This window comes from Temnothorax nylanderi, unplaced genomic scaffold, assembly GCF_030848795.1.
Source record: "Temnothorax nylanderi isolate EJ_2023f unplaced genomic scaffold, tnyl_v1.0 TNYL_tig0021_pilon, whole genome shotgun sequence".
Classification (NCBI taxonomy): domain Eukaryota; kingdom Metazoa; phylum Arthropoda; class Insecta; order Hymenoptera; family Formicidae; genus Temnothorax; species Temnothorax nylanderi.
The window spans coordinates 1106379-1129172 of NW_027249083.1; the positions used below are offsets into that span (position 1 = coordinate 1106379).

General features: G+C 32.6%; 3 protein-coding genes across 3 annotated transcripts; 1 reads left to right on the top strand and 2 right to left on the bottom strand.

Moving 5' to 3' along the window:
• Window position 1: 1 nt before the first annotated feature.
• Window positions 2-6034, bottom strand: Sosie (oogenesis-related potein sosie). The gene is made up of 4 exons (XM_071700208.1): window positions 5438-6034; window positions 4248-4397; window positions 3044-3172; window positions 2-2109 (listed from the first exon to the last, which is right to left on the bottom strand). Exons 1-4 carry the CDS (start codon window positions 5583-5585, stop codon window positions 2030-2032), a joined length of 507 nt encoding a protein of 168 aa, XP_071556309.1. The 5' UTR covers window positions 5586-6034; the 3' UTR covers window positions 2-2029.
• Window positions 6035-8655: 2621 nt separating this feature from the next.
• LOC139769282 (uncharacterized) lies at window positions 8656-12220 on the bottom strand. Its single transcript, XM_071700198.1, has 3 exons — window positions 12082-12220; window positions 9287-11722; window positions 8656-8999 (listed from the first exon to the last, which is right to left on the bottom strand). Exons 2-3 carry the CDS (start codon window positions 11715-11717, stop codon window positions 8782-8784), a joined length of 2649 nt encoding a protein of 882 aa, XP_071556299.1. The 5' UTR covers window positions 11718-11722; window positions 12082-12220; the 3' UTR covers window positions 8656-8781.
• A 1481-nt stretch (window positions 12221-13701) lies between these two features.
• On the top strand, window positions 13702-17857 carry LOC139769288 (uncharacterized). Its single transcript, XM_071700210.1, has 13 exons — window positions 13702-13827; window positions 14253-14447; window positions 14546-14686; window positions 14761-14901; window positions 15015-15161; window positions 15287-15415; window positions 15484-15606; window positions 15761-16045; window positions 16142-16267; window positions 16457-16576; window positions 16675-16878; window positions 16962-17123; window positions 17638-17857. The coding sequence occupies exons 1-13, from the start codon at window positions 13767-13769 to the stop codon at window positions 17709-17711; spliced, it is 1908 nt and encodes a 635-aa protein (XP_071556311.1). The 5' UTR covers window positions 13702-13766; the 3' UTR covers window positions 17712-17857.
• The last annotated feature ends 4937 nt before the right edge of the window (window positions 17858-22794 follow it).

The following is a 22794-nucleotide window of genomic DNA, read 5'->3' on the forward strand; positions in this document are numbered from 1 at the left end:
GTATTGTGAAAAGGTTCAAGAATTTATTTGTGCAAGAAATATTTAAGTACATAAAACGACAGTGAGATTAATATCTAGTACTATAACGTTTTCTTGACCATTATCACATTACAAAGTTTATACAAAAGATACTTACATTATGATAAATTAAACTACGCGACTAATCTATATGCGATTACTAAATGTAGAGAAAATAGCGCGGAGAAATAAATATACATATTATCTATCGAATGCATTTATTATATATAATTAGCAAAAGTGTATATTTTTCACAACTTTTTCAGAACTTATTTCGATGTCGCACATTCAAATCGATTTGCAGATTTAAGATAAAATTGATATAATGGTTGATGAACGATTTAATTATTACTGAATTTTAAGATTAGAATTCTAAAATATTTAGAAAATTGCATGTGGTGTGCAACTTTGTAGGAATTTTGTGAACATTTTATTAATAGATCTTTTTTACTTTCTTTTAATACACTTCATGCATTAAGGAGAATATGACTTAAGAATAAATTATACTAACTATAAATATATTAATACGTGCATCTTTGTGAATGCTTTTATCCTTTAGAGTGCAGTTAAAATACGAAGCTCAATCATGTACACTGCAAAAATTTACTATCAAAGCATTATGTATTCTGTTACTTCAGACTCTAAAAGTAGTCAAATTCGATATCTAATAAATTTTATCTGAAATACGTTATATATTCTTTTAGTCTTTCACACTCGTGTTATGATCATTACATATAACATTACATATAACAGAATAAGAATATCGTAATAGTAATGAAATGGCAGACTATGATCACACATCAAACACGAAAAAATTTATATAAAATAATGAATTTGGTGTTTATCCTAATTTAATTGCCATTATAACAACTATAACAATTTTTTCTAATTGTAATAACTTTAAAGCACTCGTTGTACTAATTGTAAGAATATAGGCGAGTACGAAGAATCGCGAGATCGCTTACTTATTTACGATTGATTTATAGTCACAAAGTGATTCAGAATTAACGTTTATTTCTTTAATTTTGCATTACGAATCCAAGTTATAGATTCATAATTAAATTATATTGTCCGCACAATAATATAAGATATAATTAATGATGATGTTTGAATAAAAGTTATCCAGATGCGACAAAATTATTTATTTCCGAGGATTTTTTAAATTAAAAGCAACTGGAAATTCTGAACCACTCATTGTTCTTACAGAAAATAAGAATAATAATTCGAATATATTTAAGTTTTTTTAATAGTTTAAATTGAGTATATTTTATGCATCTTATAGCCCAGCTGTATAAGACTTGTCGATTATAAATTGATATATTAGCTATAAGATGATATGAAGATCATTTCTCTAGTCTAAAAGGAATCAAAAGAAAATACTAAACTTTACATGTATATTTGCAACATATAATGCATTTTTTTACATAAAACTTTTCTAGAAATCGCGTATTTTTCTCAAACTACAAATAAAAATAATAACGATTGTTTCAGTGTGAAGAAATTAATCTTTGTGCTATCGTATTTCATATTAAATGATATTAAATATGATAGTATTATAAAATAGTATTATAAAATTTAAATAGCTTACACAAGATACGTAAACATCCTATTATTTCATATAATCGTTTGTCAGAAATTTGCTAGTAAGATGGCGATTAAGCAAATTCTCGTTGAAGAAGAAAATCATTTCTCTCTAAAAAATTTGTAAAGAATAATGAAGGAAAAGTGCGCGATTATTGAAATAATTTATATCCGGTGAACATTTCTCGTAGTTCATAGTTATTTGACACATAAATGTGCATTACCATTCTGAAACTCAAACGTATTCGTACGTACAACATTTTACTTAAACGCTTTCATTAAAACCTAAATGGATACTTTTACAGATAAATGTATGGTTTAGGCGACTTCTCTTTTGATTCGTTGGTTCGAAGAATTATTATGTTTTTCTACTGTAGGTTATCGTACAGACTCAGGAGTTATCAAGATAATTCTTTAAAGCTTGAATATTTTAGATGCAGTTAAATCTTCCAAGCACGAGCGAAACAGCCAGAAGTGTCGTTGTATACAACGTGAAGATGGATGAGCAACCTACAAAAAATGTAAATATTTTAAGCTAATTTTTTAATACATTGCACATGAAAGGCGATATTCAATTATCTCATAGATTATTGAAAGAAATTCAAATTTTTATTTGTTGCAACACATGTTTATGATAGCAAATCTTAAAGTAGCTGAACGCGAGATTATTGCGTCATTGGATTTCCTATAATCCTAAAGATGAGATAAGCAGTATTTTGCAAGAATATTATTATCATATTTTACCAATTTTTAATGTAGATATAGATTGAAACATCCTGTTTTTCAAAGAAGGCAGAAAAAATACTAAATATCAATTTTAAAACAAAATTTTTAATTAGTATTATTAAATACTAATTAATATAGCGACATGTTATATGACATATTTATATTAAAACTTTTAGAATGTATTTTGTCACCGAATAGAACACTGTAAATCCAAGTGTGTTATTTCTACACCCATAAACGTTTAAAAATGACACATTTGACTGAAGTTCGTTTTGCATGTTTTGTTCCGTGTTAAATTAACACGTTTAATCGTATTAATACGTTTAACCGTGTTAAATGACGTCATTTAAAACGGCAAGAAATGTGTAAAAAGAGCTTCAGTTAAAATAACACACTTGGATTTGCAGTGAATATTTTGTATAATTTACCTAAAATAAAAAAAAATCTATTTTAATCAACTCTTTTCATCAGACATTGAAAGTTTCACTTTAATTATTACTTACTATTTTAATGATAGTTATCACATTTTACTTAAATATTTATGAAAAAATAATTTATTTTTGAACCATACTATTAATACAGTAATGATAAAAGTTACTTTGACATTATCCATTATCCATACAGTTAGATGCATAATATGTTTCTATAATATGTATAATGTGTATAATATATTTCTATTAACGATAATTCTTGCAATATAAAGAGAAATAATATTTACCGTTACAAAATAATGGAGATTCTTCGTAAAATCCTTCTCGGCAATAACAGCGTCTTCCCGTACCGTTACGCTGTACACAGTGAGCATCTTCTATGCACTCTACGTCAGAATTGCAGGTTGCATGTAGTGCTGAAAGACAAAAACATAATTTTTAAAATAACTTAAGAATTTGCATAGACGACTGTAAAAAGCAAAACGCGAATTCTTTCTTGATTTTATTAAAAATATCTTACTATCTCCAAAAGTGGAGTCCGAATATGTACAATAGATATAATAATTATTTATATTTATAAATTTATTTTTAACGAGCCTGGGATTTTACGATTTACGATTTATGTGAGCTTATATGATTTTAATTACTATAAATATGTAGTAATTACCCCATTTAACTTTTCGAGCGTGAGCATAATTCAAGCAGCGATCGATTCGTTATCACAATTAATTACCCTTAAAATGTTCGAGGCAATCATCGGCAACTCTGCCAAAGATCAGAAAGGAAACGTGCATAGTGATCATCTAATCAAATGAAATTGCCGAGTTTCCGGGTCGTTTCACGAACCTCTAATATTACGTATCGAACTACAAATTGCTTGGTACACGTTATACGATTTCCAAAGTTCCAAAATTTATTTGCTGCATCGTACCAGGTACGGTTATTGCCATCACTTTGGTTAATAATTTATTGAAAAGATAATATTTAATGTAATAATTTATTGACACAATGTAATATGAGAGCTATTATTTTTACTGTTATTGCCGTTCTACATTCACGCCTTTTCTTGCGGTGAAGCGAAGCTACAGAAAAACGAGTTGTATCGGGCGTAACTACTGAAGGTAGGTCGAGCCGGTACTCCTTTACCCGTACCAATTTGCATAGATAACCATAGACCGGCTACGAACACTATCACACGTGTGTGTTCACATATTGCAATATAGCACGTAAGTATATGCAAATCTCTACCGCCTTCTAGTTAAAACGACTTTCCAAATTTGACTAATTTCAAGAAATTCAGACGATAAATATAACAAAGATATGCAAGGCATTGAGAATGTAAGCACGTACATAAAATATTAAATAGAAAGTGATATCACATGTTATATAGTACCTATATTTCTGAAGTCTACCAAAAAATATTTTAGATATATTTACCTATAAATTAAAATTTGATATTTGATATTAATTTCCTAATTAAAATTGGTTTACCTTTGAATTTGTTAGCGCAGGCACCATTAAGTGGTGCCGAGTAATCACCGCAGAGACATCGAGTTCTTCCATCCCGGGGATCCGCCATGCACGTTGTATTTTGAATTCCAGCACAGTCACTTTCCATCCTACACTCGCGAGCTTTACCAGCTGCAATTGTATTATATCATGTACTAGCATTCTGTGTAAGAAACCGTAATTTTATTTGACCTTTAACTAGTTTAATGTGTTCTTAGTCTCATAAAAATCTATGCAATATTATATTTTGCCATATAACTAGAGATTAAATCTGCGAATTTAAAGCAAAGGTAATAACTAAGATTTTGCAGTAATCATAAATGCATATTTGATATTTAAATGTTCGAAGAATCTTTTCGTCTTTTATTCTTCTTTATTACCGAGTCCGGTGAAACATCACAAAGATAAAATATAGTACGTAATACAATTTTCGCTAAATTATAATTGTCTTAATATTGTTATAAAATCTTAATTGTACAAATGCATATAATGTCAAATAATGTAAACATTAGAATCGTTGAAAACTATGCAGATTAGAACTCTGACATTCAGCAGAGCATTAGTATTCACTTCAGTTTAACCTTGACACTTAAACATCAGATTTTTATATCTACGCAATTTTAAATTGTGACTGATTTATTAGACATTAATTTGCATATTTATAGAAGTGTCATAGAAATGCACAGAAATGATTGATGTTATAAAACACATCCATAACTATCTTGTTTTTGAAATTACTGAAAATCCATAACTATCTTGTTTTGAAGTTACCGAAAATAAGTATCATAATTTACGCATTAAAGTAGTTATCACGCTTAATAAAATTACATTTTATATAATCTACGATGTAATTAAGTTTGTATACATAAAGTAAATATACAAATATTATTTATAATAGAGTAATATAAATTCGTACAATCGTACATTCGTCGTTCTCTTAATATTAAGTCATTAGAAAATAATATAACAGAATCGATACATGCATTATGATGTTTGTCTGCTACTCATAAATTTGCTTTAAAATAAAGTTGGATTGTACTTTATGAATGGTGAAATTAATATGAGAACATATTAAATTATTGCATTCAATAATTATTTTCAAATTATAATTATTTAGAAACATTATACATTAGATTAACAATATAATCTTTGAATTTTCGTTTATTACATACTTGGTGTAGGCGGCGGCGGTGGATTCGGGTTTTGATTCTGTGGATTGCTCTTCCCAAAAGTTGTGAGGGCAGCGGACATCGGCGGCGAAAAGATTGATATGACCAATAGGATGGATATAATTATTCGAAGACCCATTCCGTCTCTCATGATCTCTCAATTGTTATGCAAACAATATTTAATTATTACCACTTGTGGTCACAAATCACGAATCCAAGCTCTATCAAAGAGATGACTTGCGAGGGAAAAAAATCACTTCCTTTCCTGATTAGATTTTTAATTTCTTCACTTCGATACTTTCACCCCAAACTATTCCTCTTATCTTCTTAACGGATTAATCTCGGATACACCAGATCACTCCGATGGAAGTCTGACGGAACCCGTGACGGCAAAGTTAGGCGAGATTATTCTTCGCACTTTTGATCTATCTTACGCGGAATACTAGTACGTTTGATTCCAAGACTGCGTGTTACAAGGACGTTGGAAGGCCTTTTAAGCCTTCGAAGCACCCCCCACTACCTCCTACGTGCTGCCACTACTGAAGCAGAAAATGCTCTGCCATAGGGTGGTTACCTTTACCACCTTTCTTAAGATCTGAATACGAAGCTAGCCGGCTGAACTTCGATCGCCTCGAAAGACGCGGCTAGATGTTCTATTACTGAGCCATTGCTGAGCATTACCAGCACAATTTATAAATCTAACACATACAATCTGACTCCTTTTCAGGGTATCACTCGGAAATTCATGAAACATTCTACTTTGCATCGTTATCATTTATTTCTATATCTATTCTCAATATAAATTCTTATATACTAATAGCAAATTTTAAAAATTTCTACACAATTATATGATTAAACTATGCATAAATCTGATTATAACACTAACTTTTATTTTTTATAAAGTTACATGTCTGATCTGAGGCAAACTTTTGTAATTACTGCAGCCATATCAACGATCTGATTAAGTTTCTCCCGTCTATTCGAAGAAAATTACGGGAATGTTCGCTGAGTTTTTTTTATAGCATATATATATTGCAAGCACGAGATTATTGAAGTAAAAAGTTGGTCTCACGCTGCCGCCGAATATGGGTTACATGCCTCATCTGAAAACCCCGCAATTATTTTAATCGACCTACATGCACTAAATTAAATATTCGCTTGAATTTTTATCGCTCATACAAGATAATAAGAACTTATTTATAAATTAATATTTTTTAGAAATCACTGTACAAAAAGCAAATTGTTTTGTTCATTTTATTCACCCACACATTTTCTTTCCATAAAATAATTTCTTGAAAGTTTTTTTTTATTTTTTTATGTCTCTGTTTCTTAGTTTGCAGCAAACAATTTGAGAACAAAAGAAAATGATTGCCATCATCAAAGAAAGATTATCGCATAATTATCGTTTTTAATAACTTCAATAATTCTTATTCAATAATTGCAGTAATCTTCTTTATGTTAATGAACTATTTGTTACAAACTCAAATACAGAGGAAAGAATAGGTAATATATAAAAACTTTTTAAAAAATAGTTTTAAAAAAAGAAAGTAAAACTAAGTTATTTTTGTGATACAAAAACGATAATTTTAAATTAATGCTTTTTCATTATTTGTATAATTGCTTCTAAACAGGAGCAACCTACCGCAAGAAAATTTAATATCATCGCCGCCCATTTATCATGAAATATGTATCGCACGATATATTTAACAACATTAGTACAAGTATAAAAGTATAATTATATTCTCATTTATTTTCTTTAGTGACGTTTAAAAGTAAATGAGGAAACATAAAAAATGTAAGTGTAAGAATTTAGCAGCATTTTTCCTGTAGAATAAGATTTATTATTAAGGCTTTCTCACGCAGTTCTCATTTAATTATTTAGCTTAGTTCTTCCGTTATCATGTGCTCGACATCACGACGTTACATTTCTTCGAAACTCGAGAGCCTTTATCGAGTTCTAAATGTTAACTACGCAAGTTACAAAGGAGGCGCATCCGGCTGCTCTTGCACGAAAGCGACCGAAAATTTATCGCCTTGTTGCCAGTATTTTATAGGCAGACAGTCGTAGAAACGTGTCCGCTCGCACGCCAAGTGCATCGCGCCTCGCCTTGCAACATCTACAGCAGCAGGAAGGCGGGTGTCGGATTGTCGTGACGATTTTACAGCTATCGCGTCGCCTTCTGTTCCGACGGGGAAAGCTCCCCATCGATCGTCGATCACGAAGGCTCGCGTGTGATTCATAAATTTAACAAGACGCGTACAAGACGTGCCGTAATTTACAAGGCAATTTACCGGAATGCTCGTCCGGCGATCGCAATATACTGATCGAACTGTCGTGGCCGATCTTGCATGTTTCACGAAAACTGTAAGGTGTAAGGTCAGCGCGCGATTAAGCCCGTGATTGGCTGACAAGTGCTGGCATTAATAAAGAAGCGCAACGCTATATGCTATATCAACTCAACAACATACTTGATAAGATCAGCAATCATATTTTATTAAAATTTCCATTTACGTAACTTTGAATAAATCACAATTCCTGCAGCGTTCTGTTTACGATCAGTTTGAATATTGAAATTGCTGAATGAATTACTGATTTCTTCTGTGCACGATACTGTGCGATTTACTAAAATATATTCTTTTATATCCTTTTGACTGACAGCACCCACAACGCATTAAATTCAAATAAACTAACGATACAGTTGAATTAATGAGCAATAAATAACAATTTGGTTGCTTTATTTATATGCAAAGAGCTGCTCGCTACAGTAAATATTACGTCAATTTAAAATTTTACTTTAAAGTGGAAACAGTAGCCAAAGGTTATGCACTTTCAGTATAATCAAGAACCTATTTTCAAGATATATGAGCTTGACCTACTTTTCCAATTCTATAATCACCGAACAACCAATTGCAATCGTCACTCAGCCAACGCATGAGACGTTATCGCATTAACGCAGCTACGTATAAATCGTAAGAAATTAGCATGAATAAGTTCAAGGTCTATGCGCAGGCATATGAGCAACGCACTAATTATTCCATGGCGTGCTTTTGTCAAATACCTACAGGTTTTACGAACAAATTTCGTGAGCACATTATATATTACGTATACTAACGCATTGCGATAGAAACAATTAAAATGCGCTTCAACGCTGTATATTCGTACTTATTATGATATAAAAGTTCCTGTAATATGTGATAATCAATATAAATAACTTTTATAATATCTTTACAAATCATTTATTTATTATTTGTATCAAATTAATAGAGAAAGAAAGAAAGAGAGGAAGAGAGATAAGAAGAACAAGAAAAAAAGAGAAATTTATGTTTCTTTTTTTCACTTATTTTTCTTATACAATTCTCGATGTGTATAATTCGCGGTGTTCTTCAGTTTCAATCGGAAATTCACTCGAAGCGTAATCGTCATCAAGCTTATTGGTAAGAAGATATCGTTCATGAAGTCTGTCAATGCAGAAAGCAATAATTTCCATTTTTTGGAAAATTTTTTTCAAATTTTCTAGCGAGTCCACGTTTTTCTCATCTTCTTCTAACGTATTTGATATCTGATCTGTAATAATGCAACATTATTTTAAATAAATTAATAGCAGCAAAGATATATATCTCAAGTTACATTGCATTAATTTATATTTACCATAAAAATGTCAAATGAAGAAATGTATTTAATAATGAGATGTATTTTTTTATGTAATACAACTACTGTCTTAAAGGATATTGTAAGAACTAATTAAAGAACAAAATGAATAATTTTTTAAAGCAATTTGACAAATAATATGCTGAAAAATATAAATAAAATATATTAACAAATCTATTTTTTAAATATAATAATTGACATACCCTGTTGCCATGTAAGATCATCAGTCATTCGTTTTCTTCGATAATGAGAATCATCCATACTGTGTGGATAGTCGGAATTTCGTTCATATTCCAAAAGTTTCCTTAAAGCAGCGTATTGTTCACGCCATGGATGTTGGGATATGGAACGCATATAACGAAGAGTATTGCAAATATTATTCCGATAATTATTTTTATAAGAACTTTTTGGTAAATACCGCGTCATGATATTTGACATTTCATTTTTAAGTAGAGAAGTTAGCTGCTTTTCCAAAGCGTGAAAATGTTCGAAATCTTTCAAAGAAGTTTCGCTATTATCAGAAACTGAATAATCTCGCTCTTTGCTGACTAATTGTTCTTGTTGTTGTGTACCGGAAATATCAAGAAATAAATTCTGTCCTTCGTTTGAATCGATGGTACTGGAATCGAATTCAGGAATAGAGGATGGTACTGTCGTGACTTGTTTTACTTTGTCATTGTCCGCACTTGAATCATAAGATAAAGAATCATAAAATGCATAATCGTGATTTATTTCTTCGCCATCGAAAGGATCAATATAAGCCGCATCAGATAAATCCGGTAACGCATCGTCCGGTAACACGTCAATTTTCACACTTGTGCTTTCTTGTGATTCAATCGCGTTGATTATTTTAGATACGCCATTCCGCGATGCCGTAACTTCTTTATCAGAATTTTCATTAGAAATATTTTCAACCTCCAATTTCTCATTTGCATTTTCGTCACACTCACGTAAATAAGCGTCCAAAATGTCTCCAAAATTAGTGACTTTCGGAACATCGGTTGGAGGTATTTCAGGCAAGGTAAAATTCCATTCTTCATCGAACTTAATAGCGGGACAATTCACTTTGAGAATACCCATTTTAATTGTTATCTCGCACTGACTTCCTGGATTAACATCGTCAACATAGACGGCCATGTCCTCGTTCGTATTCCACAATAATGAACTATCTCGATGATGTATCTCGCTTGACTTCGGTATATCTCCCAATCCAAGATCTACAAAGGAAGGGGGCCCATTAAACCATTGGAATTTATCAACATTTGGCGTCGAGGATTCTATCATCTCGGAATTTGGTCGCAAAAACCATAATTTGTAAGGATTCTCAGTATTCTCCGTTGATTCGTATTTCTCATCTTCTTTCATCTTTGCGAGACTCTCGGATGAATATAGATCTTCTATATCTTGCACAGTGATGCCCGATAAATCAAAACGATCTTGGCTTCCGGACGTAAATGCCGACATATCGCTAGCTTTTATATCGTGTTTATCTTCAATTCTTTCAGCAATATCATCGCTTGACCCATTTTCGATTTGTTCTGAACTTTCTTGTGCTAATAGAGGCTGAGAAGTAGGAGAACCTATGGACGAGTCTTTTGTTAACATATCAGAAAACTCATGAGACTCGTAAGGTGGGCATACCACAATACCTAGTTCTTCAGCTCGTGCATTTACTCGTTTATCGGTATCATCAAATAAAGAATTTTTATCACGATCGTCCTGTGTCGCTTCTTTGGTTGAATCGGAAAATTCCTGTTCCGAATCTTGCAAAGTATTTATCAGATCTTCACTATGATCTATAAAATTCTCAGGATTTAAGATTGTTACAATGTTTAATTCTAAATCATCAAGCTTGTTGGACTCATCTAACGCATGTTTTTCTTGACTTCCTAATGTCAAACGATTAACATTCTCAGTAAAATCATTCCTTTCGATTTCTTCTAAATCGTTGGTTGCTTTTATTTTACTTATATTTCGTAGTTTCTCAAAAAATAGTGCGGGGTGGAAAAATTCATCGTCTTTGTCAATATTATCGTCAGTATTTTTATCAATGTATTCAACTGAAAATAATATTTGGGGTACTGAGCTCTTCGTAAACTTCTTATCTAAATTTCTAGATGATAGTGTTGACAATAATCTGTCGATGGCATTTATTCCTATGTTATTATTACTTCTCATGTTATTAGAATTTTGCATATTTGCTTGCATCATCCTGGGTACATTTGTTACCAGGGTTACAGTTTCCTTGTTTTCCATTAAATCTTGATCATTCGCAAATTTCATGTCTTCTAAAAGATTATTTATCTTATCTATAATGACCTCAGGCTTGACAAATATCCCAGGGATCTCTGTATTTGGATATTTGGACTTCTGTATTTCAGATAATGATTCAGATTCAATCATTGATGGATGTCTCTCAATAGTGATACTCGTAGTCTCACTTTTTATTTCTCCGGGACGATAATTCTGCAAGATCATGTAACAGCCCCATCCGAAGAACAACGTTACTTCTAATAAGAGTATCAGTCTGAGATAGGGTATGCATCCTATGCAACAGTTGGTTTTATATTCGATCCTCTTCATGTACTTTTGCTTTTCCTGATATAATCCTTCTTCCATATCTGCGAGTTGCATTTTATCTGTGTAAATTTAAATTTTTATTTAAGCATTTTATTCACAAAATAACTAAATGTTTATTAATGAACATATTTATTTAAAAACGTTAAATAAATATATTAGATAAAGAGCTTAACACAATGTGTTTATTATATAATCAAAATTCAAAAACGATATACAAAACGATTTTTTACAATACAATGCCCTAATTAATCTATAAGACTAAAAAAATAAAATGTAAGAATAAAAATATTAATATAACAGAAGCACGGTAAAACTTTTTTAGTTACTTTAAACAATGTTTTAATAAATTTTCTATAATTAACGCGAATAATTATCACTCTTTTATATTTAACATAAAAACACGAGTAATATTGCTCACTGTCACTAATGCTCCACTGTTCCTTCGTGATGAGCGAATAATCGTAAACTGAACATTCCTTTGAGACGCGAGATCGTAATAAATATTCGCAGTAGTATGAATTAATCTCGACCTGCTAAAATAGCATATAGAAGGTCGAGATAAAAGCTGTCCCCTTCCACATTTTTAGGTACGAGGAAGACGTAGATCGGGTCATCAATTATCTTTCCCGGGTCAACAGAGCTGATGACTATGTCTCGCTGTCAACAGAAACTTACCTCGTAGTTACATGTATATGTTTGTTTAATTTTGAAATTAATTTAATATAAAAAGCATAGAAAACATTTTTTTAAATACATTGAATCCATTGCATTTATAAAAATCGACTTTACACGCCTTAAACAGATTGAAAACAATAAATTTAATACGACTTTTTGCGTACATTGAATTAATCGGATGTTGTATTTTTTGCTCATAATTGCCGATATATTATCTAAAATTTATTGTTAATTCAATTGAACTCAAGCAGTTGCAATAAATTAAATTATCTTAATTATATCAGAAGAAGTGATTAAATGTATATCTACTTTTTAGATCAACGTTGTATAAGCATTTTTATAAAACGATTATCGCTTTCAGAAATTAAAAAAATATAAATAGATTCTATTTTTTTTAATGTTTTGTAAAAAATTTTTAAAAATATATAATATATTGAGCGAGAAACAGATTGAATTCAATTGCATTTATAAAGATCAATTTTGCACGCCATGAACAAGTTGAAAACAACAAATAAGATATAATTTGTTGCATGTATCGAATTAATATCGTATTGTATTTTTTGGTCACCGTTTGATTCCTGATATATTACCTGTAATTTATTGTAATGATCTAATTTGATTGGATTTAAACAATTGTAGTAAATCAAATTAAATTATATTTAATTATGTTATAACAAATTGCAATGATTAAGTGTTATATATCTGTTTTTGAGATTAATGTTGTATAAGCGTTTTTTTATGAAACGATGATCACTTTTGGACATTAAAACCAAAAAATATAAACAAGTTTTTATTTTTAAAAAATGTTTTGTGTATGTTGTATTACTTCCGTCTTTTATAATATATTGAACATAAGTTAAAATAACACATATCACTCCAAAGATTATTTTCTTACGATAACAGAACAGGTGTTCCAATCGAGATGATATCGTAAGACAGTGCCGGTCGTATATTCCAAAGAACCAAGTGTCAAATGTGTTATAACTCTAATAAGAAGTAAATAAAAAACGACAGTATAATTTTTACGAAGGTAATGAGATTTTTTGAATGTTTTTTTATTATAACATAATGCATACATAAGTGCATATTATGAAATAAAGACGAAAATTTTCATGATTATGTTAGAAATAGCTACGGAAATAAAATATAGTGAACGCTATGATAGAATATATATAAAAAAAGAGAGAGACATCCTAAAAATAATTAATTCCTAAAAATAATATTTGAAAGAAAGAGTACAATATTGTATGAAAAGAAAAAGATATTACAATAATTACTATTATACTTTCTAAATTTATGAGACTGAATTCCTGCGTTTTATATTACTTTGTTTAGCGTCGGCACTGGTCTTAGATTTGATAAAAGAAGCGAGTCTCTGATTAAACTTCATTATTGAAGACGTTACAATAATACTCGCATGTTCTAAAGATGCGACAAATTCAGCAAGTTGTATACATTTTATTATATCTACAATTTTTCGTCCACAATGGTAAGTATTTACAAGAATTTAGGATATAACAATAAATTTTACATTTTTATGTATACAGTGGATCAAAAAAGTATTTGCACACTCAGTTTTCTTACAATAACTTTATTCGAAGGAATAATACATGATTACGAATTGTGTCCACAAGTAACTTATTACTTATATACTGTATGTAATAAATTACTTATAGACACAATTCGTAATTATGTATTATTCCCTTAAATAAAGTTATTGTAAGAAAACTGGGTGTGCAAATACTTTTTTGATCCACTGTACAGTACATTTGCAAAAATTCTTTAAAATAGCTGTTATTATACATAAGTGTGCTTTTATATAATTAAACATATTATTTATAATAAATTATTATTAAATATACATATAAGATGGAAATTCAGATAAAGATTAAAACAAGAAATAAAATATTTTAGTGTTCACATTTAACATCGACATTTCATCGAAAGAAACAAGCGATACTAGTGATACAAATGATATAATGTGGATTAATGAATGGGAATGCAGCTCTAATAATGATTGTACGGCGAAAAATAGTGTGTGCAATAACAGTTTGTGTCAGTGCACGTCCGGATTTATTTTTAACGCTGATATGACAGCCTGCGTTAAAGGTAACATTGTTTCATCCAAACTTCATTGCCATGCTTTCTTACAATTAGAATAATTATTGATTGCACATGAACAAAGAAATTATCGCTACTTTTCGCAGTTGCAACTAGATTTTATGATTTATGTGAGGATACAATACAGTGTTCGGCTTATCTCCTCAGCGGCGCTAAATGTGTGGAAAATGTCTGTGTATGCGGTCCCGGTTACTACTATCTACATGGTAGATGTAATCGACACGTCGGTGAGTGATTTCTGTTATTTTACTTGTTATGTATTTTCAAGTCGTTAATGATAAAAAATATTGTTAATATGTAGGCTTATTCGAGAAGTGTAAGCAAAATATTGACTGCTATGTGAACGCCGACTTTGAAGCAAGCACTTGCGATGCAGGGATTTGCAAATGTAGTCCTGGTTTTTATCAGCGTGAATATCGCACTTGTCGGAGAGAGGGGAAAGGTAAAGATGCTTACAACGACAATATTACACGGACAAAATACATAAATTTATAATGCTATGACACAACATTGAAATATTGTGTTGTAAAACTTTATTTAATGTTGTTCGCGCAGCCGTCGGCGACGAGTGCACAGTTGATATCGATTGTACTTTCGGTAATGCGACATGTAGTAAGTTCGTATGCGCTATAAAATCCGAAGCTGATGAAACTGTCGAACTTTGGTCTGACGTCATTTCGACCAAAGAAATTTTTGATAAAGGTTAGTATATGAACAATAAGTAACAAATTAAATGTATGATAGTATAAATGTAGAATCCTTAAAAATTTTTAATGATAAAATGATGAAACTGTAAGGGCGTCCATATGTGTGTATGTTTTTATTAGAAGTGGGCAGTAATTGTAAGACCGACGAGGACTGCAAAGAAATGGGAAATGCCATATGCGGTCCTACCGGGACATGCCGTTGTGACCGTGCACATTTCGCATCGAATACAGGCACCAAATGTATCCCAGGTAATATTAATGACACTATCCCAGACACAATTTTACAGGTAATAATATTCAGGCACTTATGTCGGCAGAACTTGGAGAACCCTGTCACAAGGACGACGACAGCTACATCGAGAATTCTATTTGTCGTGAAGGGAGATGGAGTTGTACGACAGGCACGGTTGCATCTAAAGATAATCGCGAATGCCTTAATGGTAAGTAACTTTAACTAAAAAGCTAAAACATACCATTTTGATAAATTTATCTTTTTATGGTGTCAATGTAAAATTAACGCGCTGGAATGTATCAAAGGATTCTGATTTTATACATTAAAATTATATTGATTTTTAATATGTTTATCTCATTCAGCGACCAGAGAGTATATGGGAAATTGCCAGCTGGACGAACAGTGTTATATCTTTGGTCCGGATGCTGTATGTGATAATAATACATGTATATGCAACGAGAATATTTCCCATTATGTGGAGAATGAACTCTTTTGCTGGGGAAACACGGGGCTCGGTGAAACTTGCAAACGAGACCGAGACTGTTATGTGAAAGATTTCAAAGGCAATCTAGCATGCAATGGTACATGCGGCTGTCCTGAGGGCACGCACTTAAGCAAGGACAAAATAACTTGTATAGGACCAACAGGTAAACGGTTATCTTATTATTACTTTTTTATAAAGTTCATTATGTAACAAAATTGATTGATTTGATATTTGACAAAATTTTTGCACTAAATCTTAGAAATTGGAGACGTTTGCGAAAAAAACAGTGATTGTGCAACGATTCCGCATTCTACTTGTGAAAAAAAGAAAAAAGTGTGCACGTGTGCCAAGAACTATTATGAATCACACAAGCTTTGTTTGCCAGGTAATATCTTATTAATTCTGATAAAAATATCAATTTTTCATGAAAGTAAATAGTTTATATACTTTATATTAACATTTCTGAACAAATTACGGATTTTAAGAAATACAGAAATAATTGATGTAACGCGTAACTAAAATTTAATTATTAAAACAAAAATAACGTTTACGTGATGCAGCAATTGAATTTTAGGTATCAATGCTGAATGCATGGATGACGAGGGTTGCGCGCCAGAGAATTCCATATGTATTTCAAACAAATGTTTTTGTAAACCGAATTACGCGGAGGTATCTGTTGATTTATGCATGCCAGGTAAGTATTTGTCTTAGTTTGGTCTATAGGAAATATTGCTAAAAATTTCATATTTATATTATCGTTAACTTTAATGTTCGGATTTAATATGTTTCTAGTATCAAGATTTGGCGAGCCTTGTTTAGCGGACTCTCAATGTTCTGCCGTTACAGTAAACGCAATTTGCAACGCGACCGTTGAGAAGAACAAAACTAATACTGCAGATGTAATGGTATCGTCAACGGTAGCAGAAAGCAAAGTGTGTATCTGTAACAAAACAAGTAATATGACCTACAGATTCGGAGGATGTTATAAGGAGAGATGTAAGACAAAATAATTTATGCTGAGTTAATTTTTCGTAAAAATCATTTAAGACATTTACACTCTTTTATTTAAATTCTCGCAGTTCTTGGAGAAGCTTGTACGAATTTGCGCGAATGTTACGAAACCTGCAATCAGAACAGAATAGTTTGCAAAAACGGGAAATGCGCGTGCACTTGGGGCTACATGAAGTTGAACAGTAGTGTCTGTGTAGAACATTCGCAACATTCAAAATTCTTTTTTAGGGGTAAGTAACCTTGACTCAGTTAAGCGTCAATTAATAGAAAATTTTTGCCGCATTTTATTTCCGCCTACCTGAAAGCAATGTATGTAGATTAACGGGAACCTTTTCTCAAGTGCGCATAAAACCCTTTTATGTGACAGAATAATGTGCTCGCAATTACGAGTCGCGCATTCGCACGCCAGTTCGAGAGCTGTGTTGTAATTTTTGCGATTAGCATCGATAAGACGTGCCTACAATAACGTAACCCATCTAACAGACTTTTTGCTCGTTCTCATAGAAAGTGTGAAAAGCAGTGCTCTATCGAACATTGCTATTTCTCGAGCACACAATCTCGGAAATAAGTTTACTGCCGTGAATTCTGTTATCGCGTAAAAATCGATAACGATAGAAATAGCACTCGCCTTCTAAGCTACGTTTGACTGATGAAAGCTACTTTTATCGTCATTTACCTCCTCCCGTTTTGTCACTATTCAGGCCAACTTGAATAATAAATTGATTAAATCGTGCTTCTTTCCAGGTGGTGCAACTAACGTTGTGTCTATGGGACTTCCTTTAATCATATCTTTTATACTTTCTAGTAAATTATTTTAGATTTGAGACGAAAATGAGACTTTTTGCAATAATAAAAAGACACAACTATTCTGTAAAACTGAGTGACTTGTACTGTTTGTTGTTACTTACAAATAACATTCTTTGACAGAAAATGTGTTACAGAAATTAAAAATTTCCGACAAATATATTATTTTTGTGTTAAAATTTAAAAAATTATTTTAGAAAATAAAAGAAGATAATAGAAAATATCATTCTGTTCATACGTTGTAGTCTGTTAATTCGATCGCAGTGACTAGGCAGCTAAGTCGATTATTAATTGCAATTATGCCATAACTGCCATAACATATATGATTAAGCCATTTATTCGTGATATGAACAGACGAAAAATGTGGCTGTACGTAGGTAGCGTGTGATTTAAATACCATCATTTCCGGCTATACAGATTGATTAAAGAAAAACTGCGGTTCTCAAGGTTCCGCCGAATGTGATAAGGAGACCAAATGATTAGGCCATTTATTCGTGATATGGGCAGACGAAAAATGTGGCTGTACGTAGGTGGCGTGTGATTTGAATACCACCATTTCCGGCTATACAAATTGATTAAAGAAAAACTGCTGTTTTTAAGGTTCCGCCGAATGTGATAAGGAGACCAAATAGCCGACACGCGAGCCGCGTCGTGTCGGCCATATTCATTATGACCATTTCTACTGAGCGAGCAACGCTCGCTTAAAGTAAGCTTTCGATGACGTCGCCGATGTAAGGCATTGTGACGTCATAAAAATGGGGAAAAGAGAGGTCAAGGTGTAGGTGTACTACTCAGATATATATTCTTTAAGCGATCGATCAGACGTAGAACTGGTGGACATGCAATGTCCCGAAAGGTCAAAATCCCAAAATTGACGAAACGTGACAATGCGCTATATTGTCATAATCTCGAAATCTTAGAAATGAGACAATGTCCCGAAAAGTTATACCGTTCAATCGTATATATACTTTGAAGACTGCCGTTAAATTAACCGTAACGATAAAAAGCATATAGTTTCACGATCGACACTATAAAAATTGACAATATTAAGGTATATTGGCGATTTTGACGACAGTAAACAAATAATATAAATTTACCTTATATCTTGACGAGAACATATTTATTCCATATACCTAATTTTAGCCAAAAATGACTCGGATTTTGATATAGTTCCGGAGTCGGCGCGCAGCAAAAATACTTAACAAAAATCCATAAAATCAGCTTTAAAAAAAAACATTATAAACGAGAAAAAAAGTCTAAAACCATTTTGAAGTGTTTTTCTAGTTTTTCTATCATTTTTCTATATATCACTTATGATTACCGAAATACACTACATACGATAAGTGTTTAATGAAAATAAAAAGTCACTCGGCGCACGTTTCGTTAAGAACTTGCGCGCTTTCTCGTCTTAGTAATCGAAACTGTAAAATTGCCAGTATTAATAATGACTAATTCCAATAGGGCAGATTTCAAATTAACGAGTGCTTGTTGAATCGTCTTTCTATCGTTTGCGGTTGCCGAGATATATAAGCGTTTTATGAAAATAAAAAAATCGCTTGGCGCCCGAATCCTTAAGATTTGGCACGCTTTCTCGTTTTAATAAACGGAAGTACATAACTGCGAGTAGTACAATTGAGTAATACCAATAGAGCAAAGTACGAAGTACAAAGTCCTTTTTTAATCATCTTTCTATCATTTACGGTTGCCGAGATATAAGCGTTTAATGAAAATGATGAATGACGAGGCGCGCGATTCTTTTGGACAGCTCCGCGCTTTAAGTATTGCTTTAATAAACGAAAGTAAATAACTGCGAGTAGTACAATTGAGTAATACCAATAGAGCAAAGTACGAAGTACAAAGTCCTTTTTTAATCATCTTTCTATCATTTACGGTTGCTGAGATATAAGCCTTTTATGAAAGTCAGAAATCATTTGGCGCCCAATCTTTACGGCACTTGCGCGCTTTATCATGTTAAATAAACGGAAGGACGTAATTGTTAGTAACAAAATCGAGATATTCCAATAGGGCAGAGTATAAACTAAACAGTCCATTTTGAATAATCTCTATATCTTCGATGGTTGCCCAGATATTTGCGATAAACGATAGGGAAAAGATTTTCTCGCGCCAAACCAGCGACACATGACCTTGACCTACTTGAGCGGCGGGCCGGGCGGGCGGCGCGGCGGACACTTTTGTCACGAGTCACGAGCTGTACATTGACCTACTTTCTAAATTGGCCTTGACCTAGATCGCCGAGTCCGGGAATGCCTGCGCGCGCCGCGACGTGCACGGCACCGTCTATCGTAAATATTTTGGTGTTTTTGCTAACTGATTTTTAAAGGTTTATTTCAAGTAGCGAGTGGCCTGCTTCCAAAGCAGCGTCGTTTACGCTGTCACACCTTCCTCCCTAATGTGAGATGTATTATTAATGATATTGCAATCATATTAGCGCTAATTACAATATTTCATGTCGTTTTTGAATGATGTTTATATATGCGGTGGTTGCTGAGATATAAGCGTTTAATGAAAATAAAAAATCGCTTGACGCCCAAATCCTTAAGATTTTGCGCGCTTTCTCGTCTTAATAAACGGAAATAAATAATTGCCAATAATAAAAGTGAGCGATTCTAATAGAATAGAGCACGATCTAAAAAGTGCTTTTTGAATCATCTTTCTGTCTTTCACGATTGCCAAGATATAAACGTTTAATGAAAATGATAAATGCGGCGAGGCGCGCGATTCTTTTGGCCAGCTCGGCGCGCTTTATTGCTTTAATAAACGAAAGTACATAATTGCGAGTAACTCTTTATCGTCTAATCTTGTTCGAGAGAATATATTTCACATTAAAGGATACATAACAATGATAAGGTGAATGTATTTCTCGAGATTTGTTTAGTGTCGTTTGTCGCATTTTCGACGCTCTGTCTTTCTCGCCGAGTGAACTACAACGGCATTCGTAGCTCCTTTTTCTCGCTGGCTTGCATTATATATATGCAACAACAGTCTAAAACCTTTTATCATTTAATCATGTTTGATACAATATGTTTCGCATTAAAGAACACAATGATAAGATGAGCGTATTTCTTGAGATTAGTCCCGTGTCGTTCGTCGCATTTCGGACCGTGTTCCTGACGAGCACGAGCGACGGCATTCGTAGTTTCCTTTTTTTCGTTGGCTAGCATTATGCTGCAATTTTCTTAGACTTTTTATCGTTTAATCTTGTTCGAGAGATCATGCCCTATGGGTACATATAGCAATGTTAAAATAACCTCATTTTTAAAGAATTCGTTAAAAATCGTATGCTGATTTATTGGGCGCTTTTCATTCACTGACACAAGTCGACACAAGTGTTGTTCTGTCTTTGTTACTCATTGAATGCAAAGAAAGATAGAACGACGTTTGTGTCGACTTGTGTCAATACATTGTGTTGTGTGATACATATGTACGTATAATTCACGCGTACGTATATAAGCGATATATGTGTATATTGCAAGATTAACAATAAGATGATAACAAATTGAAATCAACTGTAATGAATGTTTTATCTAACAAAGTATACCTTGTGGTTTTAGAAAACAGTTTGTTTCATTGATTAATAAACACAAATTAAATATTGCAGGTACTATTTTATAATCAGGAGAATCTTCGTATAATGCAAAATTTATTTGATCAGTAAGTATACGAACAATTGCTTTCTCCTTGATGTAATAATATCCTGTCAGTGATTACCGTCGGATCTTGGTTAAGATATATTAAAAATATTAATAGTACGTACATTGTTTATGCCTTTATGCCAATAAACAATATGCGATTTAAAGATTTTAAAATAAAATGTTTTAAAACGTTATTGAATAAAAAAAAACACAATAGAAACGTTTCCTAAATCAGCATACAAATTTTAAAGAATTCTTAAAAAATGACGTTATGTTAACATTGTTATGTGCCCTTTAATATAGGGCATGATCTCTCGAACAAGATTAAACGATAAAAAGTCTAAAAAAATTGTAGCATAATGCTAGCCTGCGAAAAAAAAGAAACTACGAATGCCGTCGCTCGTGCTCGGCAGGAAGACGGTCCGAAATGCGACGAACGACACGGGACTAATCTCAAGAAATACGTTCATCTTATTATTGTTATGCGTCCTTTAACGTGAGGCATGCTCTCTCGAACAAGATTGAACGATAAAAAGTTATAAAATGCTTTTGCATAATGCATAGCCAACGATAAATTCTTATATATCTCAGCAACCTAGGCAGATATAAACATCATTCAAAAACAACATAAAATATTGTAATTAGCGCTAATATGATTGCAATATCATTAATAATACATCTCACATTAGGGAGGAAGGTGTGACAGCGTAAACGACGCTGCTTTGGAAGCAGGTCACTCGCTACTTAAAATAAACCTTTAAAAATCAGTTAGCGAAAACATCAAAATATTTACGATAGACGGTGCCGTGCGCGCCGCGGCGTGCGCTGGCATTTCCGGACTCGGCGATCTAGGTCAAGGCCAATTTAGAAAGTAGGTCAATGTACAGCCCGTGACAAAAGTGTCCCGCCGCCCGCCCGCGCCGCCCGCCGCTCAAGTAGGTCAAGGCCATGTGTCGCTGGCTTGGCGCGAGAAAGTCTTTTCCCTATCGTTTATCGCAAATATCTGGGCAACCATCGAAGATATAGAGATGATTCAAAAAGGACTGTTTAGTTTATACTCTGCGCTATTGGAATATCTCGATTTTATTACTAACAATTACGTCCTTCCGTTTATTTAACATGATAAAGCGCGCGAGTGCCGTAAAGATTGGGCGCCAAATGATTTCTGACTTTCATAAAACGTTTATATCTCAGCAACCGTAAATGATAGAAAGATGATTCAAAAAGCACTTTTTAGATCGTGCTCTACTCTATCAGAATTGCTCACTTTTATTATCGGCAATTATTTATTTCCGTTTATTAAGACGAGAAAGCGCGCAAAATCTTAAGGATTCGGGGGCCAAGCGATTTTTTATTTTCATTAAACGCTTATATCTCGACAACCGCAAACGATAGAAAGATGATTCAACAAGCACTCGTTAGTTTGAAATCTGCTCTATTGGAA